An 11465-nucleotide genomic window follows, 5' to 3' on the forward strand; every position below is an offset into this window, starting at 1 on the left:
TGGGGTGGAACTACAATCATTGGCCATGGCAAAGGCCATGAAAGTGTACAGCCACAACCTGACCTTTGCCTACTGATTTCTGGTAGCCCCACAAACTTCAGCTTGGTGCGTGCAACTTTCTTGGTTATTTACCTTAGTATCTGCATTCCTTGTCTTCTCCCATCCATCCATCCACCCCCAAGAGAGTCCACGATGACATGTGGTGATGACTTCCCGATGCCCTTCTCTGCCGAGATGGGCTCTCGACAGTGTTGACCGGGGTACTTTCACATCTCCTGTCACCCTGGGCTCCCTGCTGCATGGAGATATTGATGAGGCAGCTGAGAATACGACTGCACTCAATCATTGGCAGCTGGATTTGTGATCCCCTGTTCGTGGACCTGCCCCAGAAGAAGACAGTACCTTGGTGGTCATTAAAAGTCTCAGAGGCCATTAGAGATTGTATGTTGGCTCTCCAATGCTCTAAGCAGCACTCACCAACAAAGTACCTTATCGCCTGTAAGCAGCTTCATGTTCGGACCTGCCACCTAATAAAACTATGGAAATAAGTGTGCTGGCAATGGAATCTTTAAACCATCAGACTATGTACCTGTCCTTTGAGGTTTGGGCTAAGATCAGAGATCTCTACGGATACCAGAAACCTACAGATGTGCCTCGTATTACCTTGAATGGCACTGTCTGCAACGACCTAGGTGCCATTACTGAACATTCTGCTCTTCTTTGTGCCTGGGCATCTGCATCTGAGAATTATCAACCTGCCATTTGTGCCCTGAAAGAGTGGATGGAGCAAAAGCAATTATCTTTTACACCCCACTGGAGCCATGTAATGCTCCATTCAGCAAGTGGGAATTTGTCGGTGTCTTAGTCCACTGCCCTGATACAGCCCTAATGCCAGACCACATCCACATTCAAGTGATCAAATGTCTATCAGGGTACTGTTGGTGTCATAGCTTTACCATCTTTAACAGCATCAGGGGTGAGGGCGAGTTCATAACACAATGGCAAGAAAGTATATTTGTCCCAGTACTGAAACTGCGTACGCCCCTTCTAGAGATGGACCATTATAGCCCAATTAGTATCACCAATGCTCTATGTAATTTTCATGAATGCAGGGTGAGGCAGCAGCTGTGTTGGCTCTTTGGGTCTCAGGATGCAATTTAGTGTGGAGGTTGATGAATTCTTGTGCCAGATAGATACCACTGCAGCAAAATGAGGGAGATCAAGCAATGAAGTGAATCAAATATCCAAGCAAATAACAGTAGAGTACGAACAGCTCATGCGCCACCAAAGGATATAAGACAGGACCACGTATGTCACTTGGAAGTAAGGCAGAGATGCAAATTTCCTGAATATAATGAATTTATGTGGGTTGATTGTGAAAAGTATGTAGTCCCATTGTGCAGTAACAAAAATGAAGTGCTTTAACACTAGAACCGCTGATATTTGGACATACCAAGAACCACAGCTGGGTCACTAATGACCTGCGATCTTTTCCTTTATTTCCCCTATGTCAGTGGGTTAATGTTACTGCCAATGAATCTATTGTTAGAAGCACTACGATATTTAGAATGAAGTTAACAAAAAGAAACCATGTTTACACAAATTATAATTTAATATTTTAAAACTTACATGTATATGCTGAGTGTTTTTACTGGCTACCATTACATAATGAACACAAATGATAGTCTTTTGATGTACATTTGTTGCACACAGTTTCTTGCAGGTGTGACACTTAACAAATGATTTCTTTCCTTCACAGTTAGACTTTACAAGGCAGCGTGTTTGCTTTTTTTGTCTGTCAGGAATATCTTCAGGTCTGACAGGGATGCTAGTCTTTCTAGTCGCTGCATACTTCTCAGCAAGCTCCTCCCCCAGCTGCAGGATGAAATCCCTGCGTTTCAATTTTTTCTCATTTAGAGAATTAATCAGTACCCTCGCATTTATCCCAGCCAAATCCAACAAGTTGTAAAATATGTGAACAGGCCAACGTCTCGCTGGTGCTTTGACAGAGTATTTGCGAGCCATTTGGTTGACCATGTCCACTCCATATTTAGAGCAGTTATAAAACGTAACAGTATCTGGCTTCTTTTTATACCATCCTCAATCGTCACATAAGGATGCATAGTGCTCAGAATCAGGACATTCTTGCTGCTCTTAAAATGATAAACAGTCAAGTGTGGTATCATCTTTTTTCAACAATACTGTGCTTTATAACTGTTCTCTTGCCTTCTTGATACAGATTGGCATATCCCTGCGAGATCAATTTATTGTGCCCACAAGACTCGTAGAATTAGCTTTCAGTGTCTCAGAGAGTTCTAAGGAGGTGAAAAAATTGTCACATGTGACATTTATTCCTTTTTTGAGGTAAGGTTGCATAAATTTTTTTACAACAAAGCCACCAAGACACTCGTCACACCGCTTAGTGTCATCCTTTCCTATATAAGGGATAGCATTCACAATATATTTTGAGTCTTTATCTACCACCATCCAATACTTTTGCCCATATTTGTCTGGTTTTGATGCCTTAAACTGCGTGAATGTGCAACGGCACTTTGAAGGAAAAAGCTGTTCAGCGATTGTTATATATGGACCCGGTATGTAGCTAGACTGTGGATTCGCAATGAACTCATTCCAGATTTCTGTTACCAAAGCAAACATGTCTTCTCTTAGTCATTCTGATCTTGTGGATCTAATGTCAAATCTGAGATAACGCATTATATCTCTGAATCTGTCATGAGCCATTGTTGATTTCACAAAATTATTTCCCCACTTCACTGACCACAATGTGTCCAGATCTAAGTTCTTAGCTCCAATAGCACCATGGACGTACAATATAGCTATAAAAACTTCCAGTTCTTCAATTTTTATAGTCCACTCATCTGAGCTCAGTACACAAGGTGCTTCAATTTCTGTACATTTTACAATATGTTTCAAAATTTTGTCCGTTATCATTACATGCTGTGCACTCTAACAGGTCTCACTCACGTTTCATTTTGCATGCGGAGGTGGCCCTGTCCTATCTTTGAAAACATTCTGTTGTCAATATCTTCCAGCTGAACAGTCACCTATTACTCCAACTTTCCAGGTTGTTCCATCGGGTGCTACAATATCGCTACCTGAAGGAAACTGAAGTAGTCCAGAACCCTGGGCAGTTTGCTGCCCACACCGACCTTCAGGACATCCACTTCCTCGAGCTGACTTAGTCTTTGTGGCAGCTGTTCCTGTAATAGTAGTTATACATATTAGAACGCGACATAATATTGAATATATTGTGTAATATTAGAACAAAAAACACCTTCCTAAATGTAATATATAACTTGTAAATATTCAACAGGAAACAATGTATAAACATAAGTGTTGCAATTCAAATTACTGTCTATGCAACATATACATAAACAAAAATTATTATAAAACAAAAACATAAACAAACATACCTTTCTCATCAGCATTCAGTAGAACCTTCTCAGTAGTAACATCGTCTGCTGATGAAGAATCCGGAACTATTGGTGATGGAAATTCTTCCTCACATAAAGACTCCAGCAGCTCACCCTCAGATTCATTATTTAAAATCTCATTTAGAGCATTTATAATGTCCGCTTCTGTGCGTAGAAATTTGGCCATAATATATTCGTAAGTTACAAGCACTATCTACACAGACAGAAAGCACTACTAAACCTGTTTCCGTGGTACAAAGCTCTGGGTGCGCAATATCTGCATACAAGGTCAGGCTTGTTTGAACTTCTCTCCCTTTCGTCCCCTGCTGAAAACTGGAACGACGGCCGAATGTGGAGTAAAAATGAGTTTCCCGATTGTTGACCAAACACACACTAACAATAGGCATGAAGCTACATGAAAAATGCGATTGTTATAGCGACTGCACTGGACGGGTCAGAACTGACCCTTCCGCAGTTGTAGGTGCATCTTCATATTTCTCTTTTATGTTTTCACCATAAAATGTGAAATGAAGTATAATCACTAATTACATTATTTCATAAAAAGTCACAGAAATGTAACACTCTAGGCAACAATACAAAAGAGTGACAAACAAAAGAATTATTAAGTGGGTTACGAGTGACCCAGCCATGGTTCTAGTGTTACGGCATTTCATATGCAATAGGACGAAATGGTTAGTACCAAGATAAGCTGAAAAATTTAGGATTAATTCTGTCTTGTATTTAAATAATTTTTCTTTATATAATCTCCTGAGACTTGAGTACTTTCTTTTATTTTTCCTCTCTTCTAATATCAGTTAAGAAGTGTGTGTGCATAAATTTTTGTGTGTGCATAAATATTCCTCAAACTACTCTGAAGTGTGTTGCAGAGGGTATTTTGGAAGGCACCATGTGTTAGGATTTTTCCTCATTGCAATTGAGTATGGACTGAGCGAATAATGGATTATTAACTGCCTTTATGTGTACAGTAAATAGCCTAATTTGGTCTTCAGAGTTTGTAAGGGAGCTAAATGCAAGAGGCTGAAGAATATTTCTAGATTCTTCACTAATACTGGTTCTTGTATTCTCATAAGGTGACTTATGTGGAATAATTTGTATCTGTTTTCTCAGGATTATTGCTCCCATCAGTAAAGCAAACCTGTGACCATCTGTGACATCCTTCTTCGTATATGTTCAGTCAGTTGAACAAATGGTCTGATCCCTGACACTTTTAGCAATTATCTAAGTTTGGTCACACACATGAACTGGAGTCATCCACCTGTTATGGACCCTGTAAAACTGTTTCATTTTGATTTCCTGAAAATTGTTATTGTCTTAGTTTACTGTTCATAATTTTGAATCATTGATAATGTAGTAAAAGTATGACACTTTTTTATTCATTTTGTGAAATCCAGAGTTTTACCTTTCTATCCATCAAATCAAGTTGCCAATCTTTGCCCCACTTTGAATTCTTTTTCATATCTGATTGATTATTTCTGGAAATATTTCCTGTCAATAATTCATTATTGGTAAGTATCATTTGTGAAAAGTCTGGGATTGCTAATAGTACTGCTGGTCAGCTCATTAACATAAAATAAGAATGACTAGAGTTCCAGCACTGTCATCTGGTGCAAGTCAGAAGTTATTCTTACTTGGGTTGATGAGTCTCCAGCCAAAATTTCATACTTCATTTATCTAGTGCATCACTTTATCAAATGATTGAATGTTCATACAGTTTTTTTCTTTTTTTAAACTCATGGTCCTGAGTTCAGAAGACATTATTGTGGAAGTGCCTCCCTGCCAACAGGCAGGTAATAAATTTCTTGATTCCCTTTTAGTGCTTGACCCAGGTTTGCTTGAACCAACAGTGCTGACCTATGGAATGTGCTGACACACACTTCCTATTTCCACATCTGTCAAAGGGTCTTAGCTAACTCTCCCAACCAGTGTGAGTGGTGTTGACAAAATGGAAATGGGGTGAGAGGATAGAGGAAAGTAAAAGAAGAGACTTTCTATACTGTCCAAACACTCTTTGGTTGCTCCAGCACTAGTAAAGGATGTAGTTTTTACACATATGCCTATTGTTTGACACTTTATCTCCATTGTAAAACTTCTTCTCCCATAACCCTAACAAATAGTATAGTGAGAGGAGCCCTCTTCTATTCTTATTACAGTGGTTTGCAGAGTATATATGTAGACATATTGCAGTCTTTGTGATAGTGATTTACACTCAAATTTTGTTGATTTACATTTATTTAAGTGCTGAACTTTCTTTTCTTTCAGGAAAGAAAATCTGACGATGGCGATGGCGACTCATCAGTGTCTCGTAGAAAGCGAAGACGAAGTGATAATGCAGGTAAGCTGTTTACATGCTACTGCAATGTCTCTGTTATGAGAATTCTGTGAAATGTGTTCTTCCATACTCAGCAAATGGGAAGTGATTCTCCATTACATAAGTGGCACTTGTCACCCACTTGGTAATTCATATTCCTGTTCCAGGAAAAATCAAACAAAAATGTTGTTCATGGTTCATGTTGGGAATTTCTTTGAGCTGTCTGCATTCCTGAAATCAGAGGTCATTAGAAGTGAAAATAACTTTCTGAATTTTCTAGAATGTAAGAATTCAATTTCATGTTTGGCATTTATTCACTACTTCATTCACCTCAAGCCACCTGTGTTAGACTATATATTTGCTGGTGGTTACTTGACACCATGCTGTTTATGGATCTGCTCATCTAATAACATTATCTACACTCTACATCTACACTCTGCAAACAACTATACAGTTCATAACAGGGGGTATGCCTCACTGCCAGTTATTAGGGGTTCTTCCCCTGTTCCATTCGTGTATGGGGTGCAAGAAGAATAATTGTTTTAATGTCTCCATGCAAGCTGTAATTAATCTAACCACCTCCTCAGAATTCCTGTGGAAGTGGTATATATGGGGTTGTAATATGTTGAGAGTGGCATAATTTGTATCCAGTTCCTAATACTTTGTCAGCAGGCTTTCTTGGAATAATTCATGTCCACCTTAAAGAGTCTGCTAGCTCATTTTTTTAGCAGTTCTGTGATACTCTCCCATGGATCAAACAAACCTGTGACCATTTGTGCAACCCTTCTCTGTATGTGTTCAGTATCACCTGTTGGGTCGTATTTGATATGGGTCCCATACACTTCAGCAGTATTTTAGGATGGGTGATTTACAAGCAATCTCCTTTGTAGACAGACTGGATTTCCCTAGTATACTACCAATAAATTGAAGTCTGCTGCGAGCTTTAACCATGACAGAACTTAAACATATTTATGTGATAATATTGTATTACTAAGTTTTTCATTTTGTGAAGTGCACAGTTTTTAATTTCTCAACATTTAAACCAAGGTGCCATTCTTTGCACCAGTTTTAAATCTTATCAGGCTGTAACTGAACATCGATGTCACTTGTCACGCTGTACTTCTTTACACTGAGGTGACGAGAGTTGTGGGGTAGCGATAAGCACATATAAAAATGGCAGTAGTTTTGCATATGCAAGGCATAAAAGGCCAGTACATTGGTGGAGCTGTCATTTGTACAAAAGTCATTCGTGTGAGGTGGTATCAAGCATGATTCTGGCAACGTGATGGGAATTAAGACTTTCAACACAGGAGGGTAGTTAGAATTTGATGTATGGAGCACCCATTTCTGAAATTATTAAGGAATTGAATATTAAAATACCAACAGTGTCAAGAGCATGCCAAAATAGCAAATTTCAGGCATCCTCTCTCACCACAGACAATGCAGTGGCGAGTGGGCTTCAATCAACAACACAGCAGCGGTGTTTGTGTAGAGTTGTCAGTACTAATAGACAAGCAATACTGCATGAAATAACCACATAAATCTATTTGGGATCTATGACAAATGCACCTGTTAAGACAGTGCCTTGAAATTGGGTGTTATTGGACTATGCAAGCAGATGACTGACAAGGGTGACTTTGCTAACAGCACGGCAATGCCTGCAGCACCTCTCCTGCACTTGTGACTATGTCACTTGGACAGAATATGACCGGAAAACTGTCCAGAATTCTTCTGGTAAGATCACATGGTAGGATTAGTGTGTGGCATGGACCCGACAAAGCCACGGACCCAAGTTCTCAACAAGGCTCCGTGTAACCTGTTGGTGGCTCCATAATAGTGTGGACGCTGTCAACATATAGCGGACTGGGTTCTGTGGTCCAACTGAACTGATCATGAACTGGAAATGGTTTTGTTCAGCTAGTTGGAGATTACTGGCAGCCATTCATGGACTTCATGTTTCCAAAAAATGTAAGAATTTTTATGGATGACACTGTGCCATGTCAGAACATTCTGGGCAATTTCAATGAAGGATTTTTCTACCCACATTGCCTGATGTGAACCCCCACTGAACATTTATGGGACATAATCGAGAGGTCCGTTTGTTCACAAAATCCTGCGGTGGCAACACTTCTGCAGTTATGGATGGCTGTAGAAGCTGCACGGTGCAGTATTTCTGCAGGGGATTTCCGGTGACTCGTCGAATCCATGCCATGCTGAGATGTTGTACTGTGCCACACAAAAGGTGGTCTGATGCAGCATTAGGAGGTATCCCGTGACTTGTCACCTCAGTGTATAGCTAAATCAATCACCTGAAAAAAATGTTAAGACACTAGTGATAACGTTTGCAAGGTAATTCATATAAGATCTGAACAGCAACATCCGCAACTAACTTCCCTGTGGCACACCCAAAGTTACCTCGACATCTGTTGATGACTCTTACCATGTCCTTCCATAAAAAACGTAGTCAATCCAGTCAAATTTTTTGCTTGATACTCCCTAACAACCATACTTTTGATAACAAGTGTAAATGTGGTATTATCAGAAATACATTTTGGAAATTAAAAAATACTGCCGTTACTTCATTGCCTCCATCCAAAGCTTCCAGCATGTCATGCGAAAAATATGAGTTGATTTTCAAATGAGCATTGCTATCAGAATACATGTGGCTGGCATGGATATTATTCTGCTAGGGCTATCTCATTATGTCTGAGCTGAGAATGTGTTTCAATGTTCTACAACAAATCAGTGTCTTGGATGTAGGATGGTAGTTCTGTGGATCAATTCTTCTACCCTTCTCATAGACAGGTGCGACCTACACTCGGACTACTCAGTACTGTTTTCTCTTCCTGGTATCAATGATATTATTATAGTTAAGAGGGGCTAAATCAGCTGCAAATTCAGTATAGGAACAGCAATGGATTGACAGGATCTGGAGCTTGGTTCAGTTTTTAGAACTTAAGCTGTCTATGAACACCATTGAAACTAATAAGAGGGTGACTCAAATGAAAACCTTAAATATGTAGTAACAAATTGAAATTTTGCACTGTTATCCTGTAATTTGGTAAGTGTGCTACCAATAGCGTGCAGAATGGCCTGTAGGTGTCAGCATAGTGCAGATGCACACATACCATCGCAGTATGAGTATAAAAATGGCCACCCCACTTGTGACTCGCACCAGGGAAGGAAAGCATTCTTCTATTCAGTTTTTGCGTAGTGAAGGTGTGAAACCTATTTAAATTCATGGATGAATGAAGGTTCAGTAAGGGGATGCATGTTTGTCACAGCAGCAAGTCTTCGAATGAAGTAGGAAGTTCACAAATGGTGTGACTTCAGTGGAAGATGCTCCTCGTCCAGGTCAGGCATGCACAAGGAGTTGTGACTCCACCAAACATTGCACCAATTCAAGCCATAGTGAAGTGACAATGAATGACAATGCAGCATGTTTACAGATTAGTCATGGGTCAGCACACCATATTATGCATGATGTGCTCCAGTTTCACAAAGTGTCTGCAAGATGGGTCCCATGGCAACTGACTCCTGAAATGAGTTAATGACATGTTGATGCTTGTGAAGATCTTCTTGAGCCCTTTGAACAAGAAGGTGATGGCTTCCTTGCAAGAATCGTTACTGGGGACAAAACCTGGGTTCACTTCCACCAGCTGGAAACGAAGAAAGCCAGCAAGGAATGGCACCATTCCTCATCACCAAGTGATTCCCATATGTTTGGAAGACCCAATGGGAGGAAAGAAGTTCCATTCTGATGAAGTACACCACGCAGTGCATGATTGGTTGTGCGGACTACCAAAGAATTTTTTTCTAAAAGAATTTATACACTTTGTAAGTGCTGGAGGACTTGGATTGAGTGTGGGTGAGATTATGTTGAAAAGTGAGACAGCTTTGTACCATTTCTGCACAGTAAATAATATTTTAAAAAATATTGAAGGTTTCATTTGACTCACCCTCATACTTATTTCACTCATCTTTTCAGTGGTAAGCAGACAGTGATTCTTTCCAGATCAAATTTTTGTTTTGGTTGTAATCTTGACACTTGTATTACAAGTAACTTTCAAACAATAACTCATTACACCAGTGACTTGAATCACTGTCTTCACTTATATTTACGACAGAGGCTCAGTCCAGAAGCAGCAGCAGCTTTGATTAATGTGGAAGAAATCAGAGGTCTCATTAACTTGTCAAACAAATTTATTCAATATATAGATTTTTCAGTAAAGTACAAGACATTCTGAAAGGAGATCCGCCATATCTACTGTTAACTGGACACACAAAAAGCTTTTCATTGGCAACTTTGGCAGTTCAGTGGGAAGTCTTTTTGCTGCTTTCTGTCCTCATATTGGGGCTGGAAGCTCTTGTCACACTCAGACTGACCTAAGAACCAGTGTTCAGTTCCCTGTGTCAGCATGACACTGCTAAGCTTTCAGCAGGGATGAATGCGTGAGTGAGACTGGTGGTCCAAGTGGGCCATTTGAATTTGTGTCAAAACTACAGTTGTGAAAATTGTCTCAGACACGAGCTGAGGTTCTATGACCCAAATCTTCCTGTTGTGTACTAGGCACTCCTCTTAGCTTCCTTGACACTTCCCCTCCCCCCTCCCCCATCCCCCCTCCACCTGAACACATTTCCATGTATATTTCATGTTTGACAAATTATCAAATTTATTACTGTATTTCAGTTATTGCCCCTGCTATTGTGATAAATGTCAGTACATTTCAGTATAATCACATGATGCACTTCTCTGCTGATTCCTTAAACAGCATGTTTTGCACAGTTTATACCACTGAAAATTTGTACACCAATAAGATTGCTACTGTGGCTTATTAGACTGCTCTCTGTCTGTCTGTCTGTCTGTCTGTCTGTCTGTCTGTCTCTCTGTAAGTGGAAATTTGCCACTTAACTGGCATATCAAATAACCTGGTCTGTCATTGTCGTACTTCCTCCCAACCCGTAGCAGCGTCAGTCATGCCCCTCTGGAATAACCAAATGCAAGACCGGCCTTGTGCAACAACGTGACTGATCATATTGCAGTTCATTTAGAGGAATTTACCACAGCTTCAGAGTCATGTTCTACATTATCAGAGGCAGGGCCATTCATAAAAATCATAGTGTATACCAGCTGTGCTGTAACTTCCATATCATGTTTAACCTGAACTGGATCATCAAACAGCTGTTCAGGGGCCATCTCGAATTGCAGCAAAGAGCAAGATTGACTACACAGTGGCAGAATATTCTGCCAAGAAAGCGATACTCAGCTATTACCTCACTTCATAATCCATAGCATCTGAATTCCCAAGCATTCCCGCCTCATCACCGCCCTCATCTCCTATATCAGATTCTCTGATATAAGTAGAGGGTTTTGCCTTGTCATTGCTTTCAGTCTCAGAATCCTCCATGTCAGTCTTCACCAGCTCCTGTCCCAGACACTCATCCACCTCTGCCCCTGTCCTGTGCCTTGTCTTTCTCTCTCTTCACTTTCACTTCCTCTCCAACACAATACTTTTCTGTCATGCACTTACTCCCACCAGATCAATGACCAGATGGCATGAGAAGGAAAGAGGCTTTCCTTCTCATTCTGTCTGGTAAGCCTCCCCTGACCTGGGGTTCAGGCTGACTTTTCTGAACTCTGCGTCTTTTCCTAAATCTCTTTCTAGTCCTTATCCTTCACAACACATCCTTACCCTTGAACA

At 40.3% G+C, this 11465-nt stretch overlaps 1 protein-coding gene across 1 annotated transcript in view; it reads right to left on the reverse strand.

Annotated features, from left to right (window-relative positions):
• The window catches only part of LOC126263609 (fibroin heavy chain-like), a 41088-nt gene extending 29917 nt beyond the window's left edge, over positions 1–11171 (reverse strand). The window contains exon 1 of the mRNA XM_049960695.1: positions 11038–11171. Within this exon, the coding sequence (XP_049816652.1) occupies positions 11038–11171 (134 nt within the window). The remainder of the gene's footprint in view (positions 1–11037) is intronic.
• Between the last annotated feature and the right edge of the window lie 294 nt (positions 11172–11465).

Source organism: Schistocerca nitens, chromosome 6 (assembly GCF_023898315.1).
Source record: "Schistocerca nitens isolate TAMUIC-IGC-003100 chromosome 6, iqSchNite1.1, whole genome shotgun sequence".
Classification (NCBI taxonomy): domain Eukaryota; kingdom Metazoa; phylum Arthropoda; class Insecta; order Orthoptera; family Acrididae; genus Schistocerca; species Schistocerca nitens.